This window comes from Colletotrichum lupini, chromosome 3 (assembly GCF_023278565.1).
Source record: "Colletotrichum lupini chromosome 3, complete sequence".
In the NCBI taxonomy this organism is placed as follows: Eukaryota; Fungi; Ascomycota; class Sordariomycetes; order Glomerellales; family Glomerellaceae; genus Colletotrichum; species Colletotrichum lupini.
Window position 1 is genome coordinate 1,301,522 of NC_064676.1, and position 21,475 is coordinate 1,322,996.

The 21,475-nt window shown below is 36.8% G+C and overlaps 3 protein-coding genes across 3 annotated transcripts; all 3 read left to right on the forward strand.

Moving 5' to 3' along the window:
- Nucleotides 1-1,155: 1,155 nt before the first annotated feature.
- Nucleotides 1,156-3,840, forward strand: CLUP02_05119 (high-affinity methionine permease; the record flags this gene model as incomplete). Its single annotated transcript, XM_049284128.1, has 9 exons — nucleotides 1,156-1,265; nucleotides 1,612-1,829; nucleotides 1,882-1,949; nucleotides 2,043-2,310; nucleotides 2,382-2,644; nucleotides 2,701-2,794; nucleotides 2,858-3,169; nucleotides 3,222-3,474; nucleotides 3,537-3,840. The coding sequence occupies 9 exons, from the start codon at nucleotides 1,156-1,158 to the stop codon at nucleotides 3,838-3,840; spliced, it is 1,890 nt and encodes a 629-aa protein (XP_049141271.1).
- A 634-nt stretch (nucleotides 3,841-4,474) lies between these two features.
- On the forward strand, nucleotides 4,475-4,810 carry CLUP02_05120 (uncharacterized protein; the record flags this gene model as incomplete). Its single annotated transcript, XM_049284129.1, has 1 exon — nucleotides 4,475-4,810. One exon carries the CDS (start codon nucleotides 4,475-4,477, stop codon nucleotides 4,808-4,810), a length of 336 nt encoding a protein of 111 aa, XP_049141272.1.
- Nucleotides 4,811-14,503: 9,693 nt separating this feature from the next.
- On the forward strand, nucleotides 14,504-14,743 carry CLUP02_05121 (uncharacterized protein; the record flags this gene model as incomplete). Its single annotated transcript, XM_049284130.1, has 1 exon — nucleotides 14,504-14,743. A coding segment is annotated over one exon (240 nt), but the record flags the coding sequence as incomplete, so codon positions are not given.
- Nucleotides 14,744-21,475: the final 6,732 nt, after the last annotated feature.

The window sequence follows — 21,475 nt, forward strand, 5'->3', positions numbered from 1 at the left end:
TCGCTCATGTGAGTAAAGGGGTACCTGGTGAAAGCCCGCACCCTTCTCGAATGTGGGACGCAAGAATCAGGCTGAATCCTATGCTTAAGAGGATAATATACGTCAATCATCAACTTCCATCGAGTTTCCACAGAACGGCGGGAGTGTAGAGACTTTGGCTCGGGAGGTTTTGTTTTCCATGACCGAACAGATGTGGCTGCGGCCCACGCAGCTCAGAAAAAGGGAAGCCTGAAAAGGTCATCTCCTGATACAGTATCTACATGTATGAAATCTTGTCCCCCCATGCATATTCAGGTTTACCTACCTACACTTGGTTTCACGCAGTCCTGTTGGCGCACATTCAACCGGAGAGGATTCTTACTACCGGCATGCTCAGAGCCATAGCTTCGATATCATTGATCTAGACCTTCTCTTCGCATCGCAGTACGTAATGGAAGCGGATCTGGTGTGGAAAACTTCGTAACGCTTGTACCAACGTTAAAATCCCGACAGTCTTGCGGGAGCTTTCGCTGATAACGGTACTACATGGGCCATCGGTGTCGGCCGCAGGCCGCTGCAACCCCCATGCCATCTCATTCTTTACCAAGGCGTCCGCGTTCATAGAGAAGCTCGATTTGATAGTGGATGTCCTAACATTCACCTGCATACAGATTCCCGTTGTGCCGGAGTTTATTCCCTTCTTGGCGACGGCTGAAAGGTGAGGCAATGCAGCACGCAACTTCAACCCCTACACGGAACTCCCGCGCGACGCGATGGAGTCCGGCGTTGAATTGCGCCATAACCACTAACGCGTTGTTACGTACCATTTTACTACTTTGCAGTCAAAAAGGACGTGGTGTTGGTTCGAGGTGCCGACCGTCGGCCTACTGTCTCCTGTCTCTTGTCATGTACCCAACGACTGAGTACAGTAATTAATTACATTGCAGATTAGTTGATGATGGTCAAGTATCAGTGTCAAGTAATGATGTTTACAGACAGGTTTTCGACTTTAATACATTTCCAAGTTAAAATGGCACGGGGACACACTCCAATTTGGAGTTAATGCCGTTTTTATACGAGCTTTGAAGCTTTGGGTGACCGCGCTCGACTTTTGCTTTTTTTTCTTCGTCTTCTCATGTTTTCTTTCTTTATGTTGGCTGACCAGGAAGATTCGCCATGCTGATGACAGTTGTTGTCATCGCCAGACCCTGTTTAACCCCTTGGTCCCCCACATCGGAGGCTGGTTGTGTCATCCACCCCTCGGATGTTGAAATCGGGAACGGCCCGTTAGCGAACGTTTACTAGATTACCACCGAGCTCGTCGGCATCGAGAGCGGATGAAGACCGCAAAGGGTTCAAACCTTTTCGGATGGCAAAATTCAAAATGCAAGGATAAAACTTTGCAGGAAGAATGGGAGGCCCCTGGTTTAAAAAGGTAGGTGGAAGCCAGCACGATTCCTTTGATGAGCTCACAGTGCAGCACCCTTGATCGAGACCTGCCCGTTTTACACCGCCGGCTCAACTACACCGGAAGATTACTTTCCTGAGGCGCTCTACTCAGCCCTATCCGTGTCCTCGCGTCTGGGTACTCGTTTCAATGGCTTGGCGACGTCCGTTTGGCGATCGCGCTAGCGCGCAAGGGACGGTTGTTGAAGGCCAGCGAGAGCAGATCGCAAATGGCAGCACGCAGTACATCGGCGAGAAAGGAGGAAACGATGCGCCTCCCACCTATCAGGATGCTTCTGGAGCGCCTGTCGAGAACAATTCGCCTCTAGGATACGATGTTGGCCCTGTCACGATCACGCTTCTAAACATCACGATGATGATTGGCGCCGGTATCTACTCTACTCGTAGGTTCGACCGATTCGATATTTTTGCCCAATTTTTGCTGAGTCTGTTAAGCGGCTTCTATCTTGAATGGCACTGGCTCTGTCGGTGTCAGCTTCGTCTATTGGACTCTTGGTTATTTGGTACGTTCCTGTGGTATTACCCATGACCACATGTAACATTTTACTTGGCCCAGGAATGGAGTAAATGCTGATCATCTCTACCCCTACATGTAGTTGTGCCTTGCTTCCGGAGCGGTCTATCTCGAATTCACAGCGTACTTCCCCAGTCGATCAGGATCTGAGGTTGTGTTCCTTGAGCAAGCATATCCCCGCCCAATGTGGCTGTTTCCAACTACCTTTGCGGTCCAGAGCGTCATTCTCTCTTTCGGAAGTGCCAATGCCACCGTCATGGCCAATTATCTTATTGCCATTTCAGGACACGAGGGAACCAATTGGCAAATCAAGGGCACCGCCTTGGCCTGCTACAGTCTGGCCACCCTGAGTGAGTTTCCACGTTACCAGACCCTTCGCATAAACCCGACATGGCGTGGTTCATCCACTAACAACCTGCAGCGCTGGTTTTCAACACAAAGTATGCATACTGGTTCTCCAATGGCGTCGGAATCGTGAAGATATGTACCTTGCTCTTTGTGATCGTTACTGGATTTGTGGTACTCGGTGGTGGCACCAGGGTTGAGAACCCAACGGCCAATTTCCAGGATGCTTGGTCAGGGAGCAAGACAGCCAGTGCCTATGGTATGACTACGGCTCTTTACCGCATCATCTTCTCCTACGGTGGCTACAACAACGCCTTTAACGTTGCCAATGAGGTCAAGGTATGAGCCATGATGCCAGGCGAAAAATGATCCCAGACTGATCCAGAGCTCGTTAGAATCCTGTGCGATCCCTCAAGATCTATGCGACAGCTGCACTGACGACTGTGTACATTTTGTACATGTTTGCCAATGTCGCATTCTTTGCCGCCGGTAGGTTGCCCAAGTCTTCAGGATTGAGGTTCTGGCATTATGTCTAACGAAAGGATGCTACAGTCCCAAGAGAACTCTTGGAGAAGTCCGGCCTCACTGTGGCAAGCTTATTCTTCACTCAAGTCTTCGGCAACAGTGGTAATGTTCGGGGACTCAACTTTCTTATCGCACTAGCTTCATTTGGAAACATGATTGCAGTTATCATCGGACTGTCTCGACGCATCAGAGAGTGTGGCCGACAGGGCGTCTTGCCGTACACGAGATTCTGGGTTTCCACCAAGCCTTTCGGCACTCCACTTGGGCCCTATCTCGTCATCTGGTCTCTGACGGCTCTGATGATCCTAGCGGTTCCTGCCGGAGATGCCTTCACCTTTGGTGAGTTCCATCACTCAGTTGGCGCTCGATTCAGGAGACTGATTTTGATTAGTGAATGACCTTGGAGTTTTCCCGACGGCTGCCTTCAACTTGGCCATGGCCGTGGGAATCTACGTTGTTCGCTGGCGCCGCAGAAAGGCTAATCTTCCGGAGCCTGAGTTCAAAGCTTGGCATGTGGTTATCATCTTCAACATCTGCATTCAGCTCTACCTTCTCATCATGCCGTGGTACCCTCCGGCAGGTGGACAGTATGCCGGCGATGTCAGCTTCTGGTACGCGACATACGCCGTTACTGGTATCGGCATGTGAGTGGAATCCCTCCCCTAAAATTTGTTTCTTGAGCGAACGCTGATCGCAGGACTCGCAGACTCCTCATTTGCGCTGCCTACTACTGGCTCTGGGCTTCCCTTCTTCCCAAGTGGAGAGGCTACAAGCTGAGGCAAGAGCTCGTTAGCTTCGATGACGGCGCTCAAAGCAATCAACTCCGGAAGATCCCCAATGCGGACGTTTCCGAATGGGACAGCACTCACGATGCGAGTGGTCGCCTCGTTGAGCCATCTGCCGACGAGGTTCTTGTGCAGGAGAAGGGGGTGCGCGTCTCTTCCGAGGGAAGCAACTCCGATACTGGGAAACACGTCCCAAATGCAGTGAGAGAAACTCACAATGTCTGAAAATGAAAGGAGGAGTGCGAAGGAGCCGATGGTCAGCGGATGTACACAAACCACATGCCTTTTGAGGTGATCAAGCTACACTTCTTGGCTTTCTCATTTGATGCTATCGTGAAATTTGGCCGATGTAAGGACACATCGTTCTCAAAGACTCAGATAGCAGTCAGCAATTGACACGCATCTGTTTCACTTCTACTTCTACCGTCTATGATATAGGGGACTCTTGTTTCCCTTTCGCATGTTTATCAAACCCTCATCATACCCCAGTGTCTTGGCGTCAGCTTGACAATAGGTCACAGGCAAATCGCAATTCCCTTAAGTTTTCCCTTGCTATCAGACAATACAAGGTATCAACAAACCGCGTTGCGCTGCTATGTCATCATGATCCTGCGTGCCGCTAGGCCAATCACACAAGCGGCGATCGCTACTGCATGCGCCCGGCCTCGGCTTGTGTGGCTGAATGACATCATGCAGCTCTCTCCCTTTATCAGAAGCTCGAGACAACAATCAAGGTGTTCATTGAGAGACCTGGTTTGATTAAAGACATTACAGACATCATCTTGAAAGTATCCCCCGAGGCTCATGCGCCAGAATCACAATCACCAGCAATCTTCGACCACCATCTCATCTCTTCACAATGTTGAGCAACGCATTCCGAAGACGGGCTCTGCCATCCGCGGTGGCGGCCTCATGTCCTATGCCTCTCGCCGCACGTACAACAGCTGCTTCCGGCGCCAGATTTCTCAGCGACAAGCCCGGCCTGGCATCCACGGACATCAGGGACATTGCAGATGCCAAGAAGACCAACCCACCGCAGCCGAAGATTTCCAACGCCAGCGTCAACGGAGAGAAGCTTACGGAGGAGCAACAGCGAGAGGTGTCCGAGCACAACAAGGACTTTGAGAAGAAGCATGACTCAGCGCCAGCTGCTGAGGACGACAAGGTCGATAAGAAGTTTTGGTCGAATAAGTAAAGATGGCGGCAGATGAAGGAGCTGGGCCGAACTGTGTTGAACAGCCATCTCTTTGCCGGAAGCATGCTTTCTTCAATTACGTTGCAGCAGTTGCCTGTGCTATGGAATACCTTCAATGTTTACACGATGTCATATGTACTAGTAGTTTAGGTGACATACTGGCGGATGTGGGTCATTTGTTGATCGCACCGGGCAGAGCCACGAGGTGCACGTGAGTATATTCACCTTCCATCGCGTGTCTATACCTCGAATACAGTACGAAAGGTACTTGATTGTATTATTTCTCCTCAGCCCTCAACAAGTGACTGGGAAATAATGGCTGAGTGGTCAAAGGCGGGGGCCTATGTGACGATGCCTGGGCAACTCCTCCATTACACGCCATCGCTTAACCTTTTGTTCGATTACCCATCTGTCGTGATGGCTTCAACCATCCATGGCCTTACCGCACGTCACGTGACCTCGGTTATATAATTACCAAGGCCTACTTCGCTCGCATCCTCTATATTAGAGCGAGCTTCGTACCTATTTCCTATTTTTAATAAATAACCGTTCTCTTTATATATATTAATACCCTTATAATAACTTTATAATAGTTATAAGCTTAGCTCTAACTTAGACCCCTATACCTTTATTAAAAAGTTACTTCTTAGAGACTGCGTTTTATTATATCCTTTCTTATAATATTATCTAACCCTTATTACGTTTATTAACCTTATTCCTAAATAAACTAATATTTTTTAAAAAGACTACGGATATTCCTAAGTAAAAGCTTAATTACTAGCGAGACTAGCCTAAGTAATACCTCGCTCTATAAGTTAAGGCCTGGTTAAAGGACGTCTAGGACTTATTAAACTTAAATAACTTTATTTCCCTATCGAATTTATTACTCTTTATTAAGTTTATTCCTTTAATTAAGGAGTACGTTAAGATACGAAATACTATTTAAGATTAAGTATATAAGACGGCCTTAACTAAATACTAACGGAGACTTAAGGAGTTTACTTAATAATAAACTAAATAGTTAAGAGGTAAGACTATAATCGAACTAATAACTAGAAGTACTTACATTAAGTAACTAGTTATTTTAATAAAACTAAAGACTATAATAGCGAATTAAGTACGTCTTATTAAGGAATATGCCTTTTTTATTTAGTAAACCGTATTTAAAACGATCTTTTATTTATAAAAAGAGAGATTATATAAATTAATAAATCGCTAGATCTTTTTTATAATTACTTAAGAAATCTTAGAGGATGCGAAGGAGGAGCTTATTAATTCTTTAAACTACTCTTTTTATATTATAATCCGGGTTTTTAAGCGAAAGTATATACCGAGCGACTTTAGTTTATTTATAATTATAAAAAAGGAATTTAACGCGGTTATAAATAGGGCGAACTTTAGCATTAGCTTATTAACCTAGATTAAAGACTTCTTCTCGGCCTACCGTTAAGTAACGTAGCTTAAGCTACCTAAAGTCTAGGGTACCCTTGCTTTAAAACCCTTTTTTTATACGATTATACGTTATTTTATTTTAAACTAATTTAATTAGGAGCTCGCTAAGATTATTAAACTAAAATAAAAAGGGGAAGCGATCCTTAATATAGGGTATTATACTAAGATTTTTAATAACTTTTTATATAAAGAGGCGGTATATAATAAGAATCGTAAACGAACCCCTATAATATTTATAATACTAGTAGGTCGCTTAGATTCCCTTAAGTAGAACGAAGCGACTCTTAACTTATTTATTAACTACCCTTATAAAGGGACTTATTATTAAAAGCTAATAGACTATATAAAGGTAGAGCTTATTTTAATAAGTAAGACGAAGTTAAAATATATTTAGTTAAGTAGTGACGAAGCTTAGAAAATAATTTCCTATTTAAACTAGGAAAAGTATACTAACCTCCGTACTAATCTCGCTTAAAAGGGCTAGATTTATATAAAACCCCCTTTTAAATAGAATAATAGTAACCGAGGTCGCTTTAAAAAGACGACTAAAACTAATAAGCTAAGTAATAAAAAGAACTTTAAGAGAACCTACCCCTTAAATATCGTAACTATAATTATTAACGTCGGTCTGCTCCCTAAGCTAAGTACGGAGGGGAATAAGAATAGTAATCTTATTATTTTTTTTATCCCCTTTATTAGCCTATACCTCTTTTTTAAAAGTATAGTTATAAATAACTACGGTGCCGTTTATTTTATTAATAACTTATTACTTTTAAAGCTAGATTCTATTTAATAAAGCGATAGCTTAGAGAATATAAATTTTAGAACGGCCTCTTATCTTATTATTACTAAAGGAATAAGGATTATATATAATGTCCTTATAGGACCGAAGGGGCCTAGGATAGAGTACTTTACTCTTTATAATATCGGTTTTATTAAGAACTTCTATATAAATATTATATTAAAAGCTCTCTTCTAAAAGACTAGTATTTAGTACTTAGGTTTTAACTATACCCTTTAGTTCGGTAGTGAATTTAGGAACGTTATTATTAAGTAGCTCGAGAAGAAGGTTAATCTAGTTTTTTTAAAATATAAGCCCTATTCGTCCTATTTTCTACTTAGAAGTCAGTCTTTGCTCGTTAATATAATTTTAATACGTAGCGCTTAGTACTTACGTTCTTTATATTAGTTAAGGAACGACTAATTAAATATAGCCTAGCTTTAGTACCTTAGATTTAGTTATCTTGCGCTAGTAGTATTTAAAAAGCTCGTTCTAACTACTCGGGGGGTAAGGATTAAAGGACTAAGCTATTTAAAATACTAATACTATATAACTACTTATATAAAATAAGTTATTTTACGACGTACTTTAAAACGAAGAGTAACTTAATTTTATTATAAGATCTTATAAGACCTCTTTAATTACTTACTAGCTTACGAATAAAATAAGTAGCTAATACTAATTAAAAACGAGTATTTAAGTAGGATCTTCGTCTTTTTATAAGTTACGAAGACTTACGATATAGTATTTAGGGTCTTATACCTTTTTAAATAATAAGTACGTACGTAAAAGGGCATAGCCGTTTATAAGATTTAATAAAACGTAGAACGTATAATAATTATAATTAATAACGAGACTCGTTTCTAAATATAAATACGGGAGCTAGGAATAGACCTAGAGACTACTCCTTTATATATAAAAAAACTAAACGGAGGAGGGGAGCGAGCTAGTTAGGAAATTATTAATAAAGCGATTAGTATAATATTAATAGCCGGTTTACTAAACGAACTCTAAGTAGAAGCTATATTAGCCATAGCCTACTTATATAATATTAGCCCTAGGTAACGTACTAACTAGCTATTATTAATTTAAATTAAAGAAGTCTAGTTCGCTTATTACTTTAGGTAATAGTAACTAATAAATATACTAAAGCTCGCCCGTAATTTACGTCCCTATTAGGGGTAAACGTACGTATACGGCTATAGAGCGTACCCTCTTAAGAGGGACCGTAAGAAAGGAATTAATAAGAGACGTTTTAAAGTAGAGTAGAGGGGATATATTAGGTATTTCGTAGGTTATATACCGAACGCCTATAACCTATATAGAATCTAAATCTCCTCGCTTTTAAAAGTTATTATTACCTAAAATATAACGTTTAATAAGATAGCTTTTTATTTAAAAAATAATACTAAAACTATAATTCGTTTACCTAAGTCGAGGGCCGTAGTAAATAAGATTTAATAGCTACTTATAATAATCGAACCTAAGCTTTAATTACTTAGAATTATAAATAAGGAGGAGGCTTTATTAATTAATAATAAAAAGTAATTATTATTACTTATACTCGTTTTATAAAAAGTAAATAAGGCTATAAAAAAGCCTAGTTTGTTTTTAAATAAACAAGGTAAGTAGCTATTTACCTCCGAACTAACCCTAGACTTTAAGAATCCGGAGTTAAATACGAACTTTACTTAGTTAATTAAGGTTACGAGCGAGGACGTAAGGGAAGTCGATCTTTTTATTAAGAGGATTAAAAACGTAATATATATATAAATAAAAATAGAGACTTCTTAGAGCTCTTATAAGGAGGATCCTTTTACCTAACTAGACCCTAACGAACCCCTTTAATAAGTAAGCTTACGTTAAGAAGTAGGAGTAGTAAACGACCTAGTTAATAACTTTAATATAGCTAATATATATAGCTAAGAAGAGAAAGGGTATACTAAACGAAGCCGGAGGTTTAGAAACTAATTACTAAAGGTATTTATTTAAGACCCGAGTTAATAAGAGCGACTTAGGTAGTACTCTTTTTATACTTAGGTAAAAAGAAACTAGGACTCCTTTTTTAATACGTATATACTTAATTAATAAAAAGCAGTTAACGAGGCGACCTAGGGGTATCGGACGCTATATTACTACGTTTATATTATAATTAATAAAACGAAGTACGTTCCGCTAACTATAGTTTAATTTAATTAAATCTATATAAATTAATTAATTACTCCTCTAAAGAAGTAAAAGGATATTCTTAAAATACTAAAACCTCTAAGAAGTTAATTCGTAAAAGTAGTATAGTTAGAAATCTAAAGATTAAAAAAATAAATACTTAGAAAGTAGTTAGTAAGGCGTCGGTTACTTCTAAGCTAATACCCCTTAAATAGGTATTTAATTATAAACTCGATAGTAATAATTACCTTAATCGCTATAAAGCGAGAATCTACGTTAAGGGGGACCTTTAAGAACGATACCCCCTAAAAAAGACCTATATAGCGACGCTAATTACTAAGACGTTTAGGGTAGCTATAGCTATTACTACTTAATTCGATTTAGAAGTTTATTAATATAATATCGTAAACGCTTTTCTAAACGTAATTAAAAAGCTAAGTAACCCCCCTATTATTTACGAGCTTTTAAACGGCTTTTATAAGCTAGGAATATACGTTAAACTTAAGCGGGCCTTATATAGCGCCCGTAACGCTTTATTATTATAGTATAAGGAGCTAGCGTTAACTTTTAAAAGTCTAGGTCTTTTATTTATAAATAAGGACCCGTGCCTATTTTAAGATTTTATTAAAAGGGTCCTAGTTCTTTTTTATATAAACGATATCCTCGTTTTTTATTATAAAGACTACGTTTACGAGGCTAATTAAGTAACCGAGGGACTTAAAAAGAAATACGAAATAAAAAACTAGGGGCTAGTTTTATAATATCTTAAAATAAGGGTCGTTCGTAATTAACTAAATAAAAAGATCTACTTAGTTTATAATTAGTATTTTAAGAAGGTAATTAAGAAGTTCGATCTTATTAACTCTATTACTCTTATAACCCCGTTACTAACGGTCCTAATTAAAAAGAACCTAGGGATTATATTCCTAAGCAAGACTAAGTTTTTTTAAAAAAAGGTCGGATCGATATTATATATAGCGATTATAATTCGGCCCGACGTCGCTTTTATATACGCTCTGCTCTCTCGGTTCTTAACGAACCCGTCCCGTTAGTATTATTTTATTATAAATTAGGTTATATAATACTTTTTTTATATATAATACTTAGTAATATGCTTTAGGATCTTAGGGGGTAGCTAAGTACTACTAATTATAAGCGACGCTTCGTTTATAAACGATAAAAAGACCTAAAGATCTTCGTAGGGTTTTATAATTTCCTTTTTTAATAGCCTTATTTAATAAAAAGTAGCTTATTAAAATATAATAACTACGTTAATTACGGAGGCCGAATTACTAAGCCTAGAATATATAATTAAAAAAATACTCGCTCTTAAACGCTTTTTTAAAAATATCTCGCTCGAGTTTAGTAATGTATAAAAGGTATACTACGATAATTATTAAATAATTAGACTTATAATAGAGAAAGGGGAACGTATCTTAACTTACTTACGCTACGTTAATATTTAAAATATATAGTTATAATAAGAGTACTTAAAAGGCTTATTCTAAGTAGTCTATATATTAACGAATAAAATACTAGTTAACGGTCTTATAAAGAACTTTTTTAGAGCGAAGTTTAAGTACTTCGTATTGCTCTTAAATATAAGAGATATATAAGAAATAATTATACTAAACGAGGGGACGTTTAAAAAGTAATAAAACGGCCCGGGGGGCCCGGTTCTTAATTAAAAAACGTAGCCTATAGCTAGGGAGTATAAAGTCGCTTTAGTAACCCCGTTAGGTTGCTTAGGAAGAGGCTATTTATTTAAGAAAGTAAGTACGTATTTATTTAAAAAAGACTTAAATACGGGCTATATACCTAGAGGGATATATAAGCTAATAAGAGTATTGATTTTAATTTAGATACTATCGGATTAGAAATTTAATTCGACCGCGGCATATAGCCGACTGCGCAGGGGCTAATTGGGGGCCCTATTTACGATTATCGTAGCTAGCCTAACTTATAGTTAGAACCTCCTTTTTATACTTACTACGCAAATATTTATATAGTTTAATTAATCTCTTCGTTAACTACGGTTCGAACTAATTACTTTATAATAGGGATACTAATACTAATTAGTAATTAAACTTTACTATCGTAAATTAGTAAGGTATCTCGCTACGTAGAAGAGACGACCTCTTAATACCGTACGGGATAGGAGATTTATATTAATTAACCTTATAAAAGTAGACGAAAAAGGAGGCGATTTTTAAATACCGCACGGAATTAAGTAATTATAGCCCTTTATTACTTACGAGAGGTCGACGTTTATTACGTTAAACTACGTTAATTAACGGAACCGCTTAAGCGACTAGCCTTTTACCGTCGCCCCGAGTAGCTTTTTTACTAAACGATTTTTCTATAGCTAGCACGCGATTAGAAATTAACTAGTTAAATTAGTAAAAGTATAATATAAAAAAGCACCGTGTAATTAAAAAAGGGGATCTCTAAATATAAATATTCTTATTTAATAATAAAAGTAACCCTATAAGAGTTATTAAACTAAAAAGTTTACGGTATATAGGAAAGTCTATTATTACGAGGATCTTATGGGTACGACCTTAAGCCCGCGATCTTAACGACCTTTTTATAGCTCCCTTAACTACCCCCCGGGTATTATTTAAGAATATAATAGAGGGGACGGTCTAATAAGGGAGGAGGGGATTTAGAGGTCCTAACGGTATTAAGCTAAGAGTATTACGGATCTCGGAAATTAACTAAGGAAGCTATTTAGAGATTATAAAGAGCACGAGGCTTAGGAGGCTAGAAGTATACGGGATAGTAAAAATCGGTAACTAGTAAAGATCCCGAGACTAATTACTATATCTTTTTATAATAATATAAACGTCTACTACTATTATTATTAAAAAGAACTACTAAAACCTACCCTTTTTTATTAAATAAAAAGGAGGATCTTAATAAGTACGATAGCTAGCGATTTAAAAAGGTAGTAGTAATTATTAGAAATAGTAAAAACGAGAGTAGTAGCGAGATAGCGAGAGGAAGCGGGAATCTCTTAGACCTTAATAAATTCGTTAGGTAGTAAAAGCACGGATTTATTATAACTAGCGCGCGGATTAGATATATCCCCGTTAAGATTAAATACGCTAGTAATTACTAATACGGGTATAAGCTAGAGCACGACCCTTAGCGAGTTAGGGTAAAGAAGAAAAGGACGAAACCCGATCCTAAATAGAATCCTAATCCCTTATAAGTAAGTAAATATTAACCCGGATTATTAGGGGACGTAGATATATAAAATCGTAGATTATCCTAACGGTAAGTAAATTAACGCGGTATTAATCTACTTAACTAAGGTCTATAAGAAAAAGGGGCTATAAGGGTAACCCCTATTTTACGAAATCGTAAACGACCTTAGTTACTAGCTAAACGAATAGTTCGCGAGCGTAAGCTTAGGAATTATAAAAGTAGTTAATAAATTCCTCTATGGGCGAGGGGTATTATTAACGTAATTATAATCGCAAGAGCTATATAAAATACTAATAGCGATAATTATAGAGGAGGAATTCGTATTATAGAACTAAGTATAGGTCGATAGAGCGTATAATCGCTTTAACGAATTTAAAAAAAGGGTAAACGACCTAAATTTCCTCTTTATAATTACTAACGGAAATCTATCGTTATAAAAGGATATACCGGGGTAAAATATAGTATTAAAAGTACGATAATTAATAATTCTGCCTATTTCGATCTATAACTCGTTACCGCTACTAATACGAAATTCGGCGCCGATTAGCTAATAAGAAAGGAGATAGACGACTTAAAGTCATTAATAATACGTAGCGACGTAGGGATCGTATATAAATACTAAAAATCTAGCGGCGAATACGAAGTAATTTATAAACCTTAAAAAGATCTTTTTAAAAAAGAAATTATATTCTAGGGGGAAGTATAAGGTCTTATAAGAAACCCTAACGATATTTTACGATTATTACGAAAAAGTTAGAATTAGGGAATACTAGTACTATTTAGTAATTAATATCGTACTCGTAGGTAAAGCCTCTAATTACTATTACGAAGCGGTACGTAATCTCGATTAAAACGACTTTTTTAGTATAATTAACGTAATCCGAAGCCGCTTTGAGACCTACGATAGGAACCTAGAGCTCCTATCTAAGCTACGAGCGATTTTTTTTATATCTATAGCTAGGATAATAGAGGGTAAATCGTAAGTAGAGATCCTTAAAGAGCTTATTAATTAAATTAATAAGCTAGCGAAAACTTAGCTAAATAAGGGGATAAACGAGCGGAAAGTTAGATATCTTTATACCGTAATTTAGCGTATATTAGGAGCAAAAATAACACTTTACTAAGTACCCGAAAACTACGAAACGCTCTACTCGAGGCTAAGATCTAGCTTTAATATTAAAGCGAGAATGCTATACTAAACCTATCTCTAAGCGTACGACGGCCCTTATTAATAATATTAGGTCGATCGAACGTATAATAAAAAAGGAAAAGAGGCTAGATATAGTAATTATTAGTAAAGAGGCCTAGATTTATTAAATAAGTAGAGATTTAACTTATAAGTAGGGTAATAGAAGAAGTAATATTATATTTATAAAAAAGATAGATATTAGTTAAGTAACTACTCTGAGGAGGAGCGTGCTAAATCGTACGAATAGTATAGAAAGTCGAGGGTAATAAATAGTAAAACTAGCCCTCGTCGGTTTAACTAATTCCTCGTTATATATAAGGGCAGATCTAGGGGTATAGAACCTAGCGATAGTAGTTAAAATAGCGGCTTAAAGTATATACCCCCTATAAGAGATTTGGAAAATAAGGAAAATCTTACCCCCTATATTAACGAATTAGATTATAACGAAATTAATAATATTAACTACTCTTTTTTCGCCCCGTTAGCTTCTAGAGGATATATAAAGCTAAACGAATAGAGGGTAGCGGAAGCTCTTAATAAGTAGGCTTTTATCTATAGATAGTAAGGAAAAGTCCTTTAGATAATAGATATAGAGGTAGCTAAAAGGGCGAATTTAATAAGGCCGAAGCCCATTCTTTTAATAATTAAAAAGAAAACGCTATCTTTCTTAATATTTAAAAAAAAGGAATATAGTACTAAGTAAATCTAGGGGTAGCTAGAGGGGTCCTTTTTATACTACTTAGATCCCTCGAATACTAAGCTCGTATAGGTATTTTATACGAGCAAAAGGTACGGCCTAAACGATTTCTATAAGATTATCCTAAATACTAGGGTATCGTAATAGTTAACTAGAGGAAAAGGGTAATTCTAAGTACTATAGAAGATTGCGCTAATAACGCTTAATACGTTAACGGCGGGTATTATAAGGATTAGTTTTGGCCTAGGTAAGGAAATCGTCGCCCTAGGTATAGTAGAAGTAGAGATATACTTTAGAACAATGACTTTTTATATTTTGCCCGTTAATACCCCATTTCTCCTATGTTTAAAAAATATAGATCGACTAGGTATTATATTCGATAATACGAGGAATAGAATCTCTAGTAATAAGTACTTCGAGATAGTTAAACGACGATAGGGGTATGCGTTTATAAAGCTTACTAATAATACGAAGTCGATTAATTACCTAACGAAAAGTAAGCTTAGAAGACTATATTAGAGATTCGGGTATCCGTCGGTTACGAGGCTATATAACCTCTTAAAGTAATTAAGTAATAATAATATCGAAATAGGGGCGCTAAAGTAGTTAACGAAAGTATGCTACTAATATTAGATAAATGCGCAGAGCTTACGCAGATTTAAGTTTAAATTGCGTAATAAGCTTAACTTTAACTAGGAAATTGTTATCAATATTTTCTATTTAAATAGTTAATTAGTACTATATATAATCGACGTAGCTATATCCTTTTAAGCAGGGTAATTCCTTTAGGATTTATAAGTAAAGATAGTATGGGTAGCCCTGCGAAAAAGCTAGATTAATATATACTAAGGACCGCTAGACAGTATTAAAACCGACGCCGGTACTAGCTTTAAGTCGGTAGAATTTAGAGATAATATAACGGCCTACGGTATATAGCTAAAAGTCGTACCCGTTAAAGCGTACTATAGTATTAAAAAGGTAGAGAGGGCATACTAGTAGTTAAAAAGGGCGTTTAGAATTATTAAAGAGGAAAATCCGGATTTTATTAACGACGAATGCCTCTAGATAGTACTTAAATACTATAACGATACTATAGGGCCTAATAGACTTATACTAACGCTATTAGTATTTAGAGCATATTTAAGAACGACCTTAGCCTTATTACCGTCGCTAGGCGTAAGCTAACGAGCCCGAATAATTAAAAAAGTAATATAAGTACTGCGCGAGGTAAGCGTAAGAAGGTAAGTTAACGAGGTAATTACTACGTATAATAGGCCCGATATAGGGGATAATCTAAATATACCGCTAAATTCGGATATATAAGTATAGTACGAAATTACCTAATAGTAAACTAGGCTATATAAGTTAATTTCCGTTAACGAGCGCTCTTATATAGTCGCGAGAGATCGTAACTAGCCTCTTAAAGTATTAATTATAGTAGTTAGACCGTACTATATAGATCTTAACGAGGTAATTTCTAACCTATAAAAAGAAGAAGAGCTAGGGGAAACTATATAACCCGCAGTAGAGGTATAGGAAATTATCCTTAACGAAATCGTCGTAGTAGTACTAATAGACGACGAGGAAGAGGAAATTACTAAAAGGGCACTAATATTACTAATAAGACGTTATAAAAGACTACGATAGCAAGCCCTAACGCGGCAATTTATTACTAGCGACGAGGTAATTAATATCTTTTATATAGTAAAAGAGAAAGCTAATTTCGAGCTAGTAGTTAAACTACGTAAAGAAGGCGTAATTATAACTATAAGAAAGCTATATAAGGGATTAGATCTTATCGAAATAGATACTCTTCGTAATCGAGGGGTCTATCGATTTATTTTATACGACTTAAAAAAATATATAAACCTCTACATATTTAAATTACGAATAGTTCGTAAGATTAAAAGGAAAGGAATACTCTAGCTATATAAGAAGTCTAGATATATAATTTAGGGGTACGGCGACGTTAAAAAGGTAACGCTACTTATATAATTACTTACTATATAGCGCTATAGCTAACGATTAATAATAGTATTAATAGTATTGCTACGGAAGAAGGGATACGAGATTTAGAGCTATAATATTACCTAGGTATATACCTAATCGGCTACAGGGCTTATAAGGAAAATCCTAGCCTATTTACTAAAAGAAATGGCTAGTAAGTACCTAAAAAGCACGATTATTAAAGTACTTAAGCCACTATATAGGCTCGCAGAATCGGGCACTTATTAATAAGCTACTTATTACGATTTTTATATTAATTAATTATTAATAGTTACCTCTACGTACGACCCGTACTTATTAATTATAGAGTACGAAGGCGACTAATTTAGGATCGTCGGAATATAGACTAACGATATATTAGGCTTATTTAATATTAACTTTATAAAAAAGGAGGATAAGGAGCTTTAGAAAGCGGGCTTCGTAACGAAGCTAAAAAAGGTCCTTATAATAAATATACCCCTAATATTTAATAATAGGATTCTTATAATTAAAAAGGAAACCGTCGTTTTTTAGTAAAAAGGGCAGGGTAAGAAGATTAACCTCGTCGATCCGAACGTAACTAACGTTAAAAAGCGGTATAAAGCTAAGCTCGCGCGAGGGGTATATATTATAAGTATTTATTAGCTTAAGGCGATTTTTAACTACGCTAGGGTAGTATAGGTTATAAATCTAACCGAACGAGACGTCGAAGTACTTAATAAGCGGCTTAAGTAGTAGTAAATAAATCTCGATCGAGGTCTCGTTTACTACCTAATTAACTTTATAATTAATAAGCTCTACGTCTTTATTAATAGGTTATTTACGAATAATAACGACCTTACTTCGTAAGTAGGGTATATTATTATCCTAGCTAACGAGAGTATAAGCGAGAGCGAATTTATTATATATAGTAATATAATTTACTACTTATTAACTAAAAGTAAGCGGGTAACGAGAAGTATACTAGCGTCGGAGGTTTATAGTATAATTAATAGCGTTAACCTCTCTTATATAATTTTAATAACGCTAAGGAAAATTACCGATTAAATTAGCCTTTTACCTATTCTAATAGTTATTTATACCGATTCTTACTCGCTATACGAATACTTCGTTAAATTAGGAATAACAAAAGAAAAAAGGCTTATAATCGATATTATAGCCCTTAGGTAATTATATAAAAGGCGCAAGATACTTAAGATCCGTTAGATTAATAATAAAAATAACCTCGTAGACGCTTTTATAAAAGTAGTACTAAATAAGGGATTAGAGCAATTCGTAAGTAGTAAAAAAGTCACTATACAAATAGAGGGATAGGTTATATAAAAAGAGTAGAGAAAAGGGGGAAAAGGAGACGACTTAGTAGACGGGCCCGAGGTCGAATTATACCTCTAACCGTAGCGGTTAAATCGATAAAAGAAAGAGAAAGTTAGTATCGGATTAGAAGTCTAATTTAACCGCGGTATATAGCCGACTATATAGGGGCTAATTAGGGGCCCTATTTATAATTATTGTAGCTAGCCTAACCTACGGTTAGAACCTCTTTTTTATACCTACTACGCAGATATTTATATAGTTTAATTAATCTCTTCGTTAATTACGGTTCGAACTAACCACCCTATAATAGGGATACCAACAGATACTATCTATTTTTATAAGTAAAGTAGTTAATATTATTACGTCTTTAATAGGTTCTTTTAACGACGCCTTTAGTATAGAGAGAGCGCTTATAAACGCCTCTCTTACTAGGGCCTTATTTATACGAACCCCCTTACCCTTACTCTTATTTCAAAAACCGTTATACTTAAGGGCCTTACGTAACGCTACTATTATACGAGTTAGGGTCTATATATCGGGTTATAAGTAATAAATAAAACGAGAACGGCTTAGAATATACTTTATAGGGTATAAGTAGTTTTATATTAATAGCTACGGCTATTACTAACTTTCTTATTACCTCCTACTTAAGGTATAAGAACTTTATATTTAAGAACCATATATACCCCTTAAGAATAGGGGCATAACCCGACTTCTTATAGGTCTAGTAGCGTTAGTATTTATTATTAGTACGTAAACCTAGGAGGTACGTACCGTCTAAACGGTTACTAAGGGCGTTTTTAATATACTTAAGGTATTCGTAACCGGACGGGGGAGGTAGAGGTACCGGCTCGTATTAAACCTTAGTACTAAGGATAGTACTAAGAGGGTCCGCTATTAAGAATTAGTTTTATAAATAATAATAATTAGAAAGGTATTATATATATAATTAACTACTCTATACTCTCTAAGAGGAGGCGAGGGAGGGGGCTATAAACTTATTTTACTTCTCTAATCCTTTTAAAAAAAGTCTTTTTTTTTATTTTTATTTTTTAAAAAGAGGTAAGGGAGGGGGCTATAAACCCTCCTTATTTATACCGTCCTCTTAAGAAACGAGGACGTCTTTTTAACCTTTAGGAGGGAGCGAGAGAGGGGGTTATAAACCCTTTTTATTTTTATTACTCTCCTAAGTAACTTATTTAGCTATAAGGCTATTAATAGGTATACGACATAGAGAAGAAGCTTATAGAGGCTAACTATTATTAGGGTCTAAAAGAGGAATTACTAAAATCTGCCCTTCCCTCGAGGTATATTACTAGCGCTCTATATATGCCTAAGCTACTCTTTTATTACTTAGTCCCCCTCTTTATACTTCCCTAAGCTATCCCTTAACTAACGAGGCCTAATTAGCGAGGCTTAATAAGGTACTCCCTCCCCTAGGCTTTATCCTAAAGCCCGCTTGCGGTTTGCGTACGCTATGTTAATCCTTTACTTAGGAGGTCTTTAGATATATAGTACGAGGGTAGGTATAAGTAGCGCCCGTCGGCCCGAGTATAGACCCCTTACTCCGGATAATAGCCCTATAATTCTATACCCGGGTCGCTCCTATTTATAGGCCGTCCTTATGACCGCTAGTACTTAAGCGGTCGTCGCCCCACTTTTATTTACTAATATTAACCCCTTTTTAAGCTACTATAATTCCGAATTCTTTTTCTTTTTTTTTTTTATCCGTAGTTATCCTTTTTATATATAGTCTCTTACTTTTATTAGCGTTTGCGCTACTCTTTTATTACGTAAATATTATAGCTAACGAATGTCTTTTAGATCTTTATTTTTATATACTCCCCGTGCCTAAGTAAGTCTCTTTTAGAGTCGTTCCGTAGTCGTTATTAACTCGTTTTAGTATAACTATAGCCCCTAATCGTAGCGTCGTTATTATTAGTAGCGGAACGGTCGTTAGTATTACGGGTGCGCCCGGTAGTAGCCGCGGTAGCGGTCCGTTTAAGAAGCCCGTTATCCCTTTTACTTACCCTAACCTCGTATATATATTATTACTTATACGCTACTTATACTAACTATTATAGACTTTTATTAAGAAGAAGAAGAAGGCGAACGCTAAGAAGATTAGGGTCGGCTAGGTGCGCCCGCTCCCTTACCCTACTTACGTTATGCACAAGGCGCTCGATCTAAAAGCTAAGTATTATAATTAGCTAAGTTAGTAATTTATAGCCCCTAGTTCGCTCCTTTATCTAATACTTCTCTAAGATCTAACGTGCGTTATGTTAAGTATACTATATAGAACTATTTTTATAAAAATATAGTGAGCGCTTAGCGCTATCGCTACTCTATTGCTTTTTTTAAATATTATATTAATAATATCTTAGGTCCTTAAGTCCGCGGAATCTATAGTACGAACCCTTTAGAGTATTATACTCGCCTTTAATAGTAACGTTTATGATTTAGAGGTTTGTTACTCCGTTATCGCTTTATTATTATTATTACTCGGGTCGTTAATATTACTCTATAGCTCTAGTAGACTTACTAAATTACCGTTAGTAATGCGCAGAGGGCGTTTAAGCGCGCTAGTAAGGAGGCCTACTCGACCCCCGTTATTAATAACGACGACGATAAGGTAGCTACGAGCTCCTCCCGCGCTACGTCTTTATCCTATAATAATACTATAATCGCACTACTTCGTACTATTTATAATAAAGTGCGCCGCTCTAATAATATTCTAGCTAGTATATAGTCGCCCTGCCTACGCTCTGTGTTCATAGCTAATTATTTATAAATTCGCTAATAATAGGGAGATTATTTCTTTTATAACGACCCCTAGGATAATAGCTAGGGCGGCCCTTTTGCGCGCAAGGGCGGTCCTTTTATAAATAAGGGCGGTCCTTTTGCGCGTTATAAGGATTAAAGAAACGGTTAGTAATTAGCGCGTTTGCGCTACTTAGTTATAGCTACATAGCCCCTTTTTATTATTATTAATAGCTAGTTCGCTACGTTATTAAGCTCTTTAGGAGCTAGGGCGCGCCGCCTAATTAAAACTCGTTCTTTATATATGCTAATTAATACTATATCTTCGATATACCTAGCTAGCTCTTATATATCTTCGTCGCTATTATATCCCTTTTACTAAATTAGGTATTGTCGCCTCCTCTTCGGCCCTCTATATTATATAATATCTTCTATTTCGTAAAGTGGCTCCCTATTTATATCCCTAATAAGTAAGGGCTTTTAAGGGGCTTCTTCGTAGTATTAATACGGCTCGAGTAAGGATATATAGAATATATTATATATTTTATACTACGTCGGTACGTTTAATTAGTAAGCGACCCCCGCCGTTCTAACTATTAATTTAACTTCGAATGGGCCTAGATATTTATTAGCTAACTTTTAGCTAGGACGCTACTTCCTGATATTCTTTTTTAATAGTAGTACCTAGTCGCCCACTTTATACGATATATCTATCCTAGCTTTATTAGCTTATTATTTATACGTCTCGCGTGCTTTTTATATAAGGGGTTATAGAGCTTTTTAGTTAGCTCGTAGTTAGGCCGTACGCTCCTCGGCCGAGATATTTTATATACTATCTCGAGTCCCCGTTAAGATTAATATAAGGTACGTAAGTAGGAACCCGAGTAGGGCCTTAGTAGGCGCTTTACGGATTACTAAGTACTAGGCGTTATTATATATAAACTTAGCTAGGTAAAGACGCTGCGCTTAATCCGATTAGTCCTAAGTATAGAAGTAGCGAAGGTACTATTCTAAGTATTAGTTCTACCGTTCTATTTAATTATCCGTTTGTGGGTAGAACGCGGTATTAAGACGCCTCTTTATTACTAAAAAGTAGTAAAAATAAGTTTA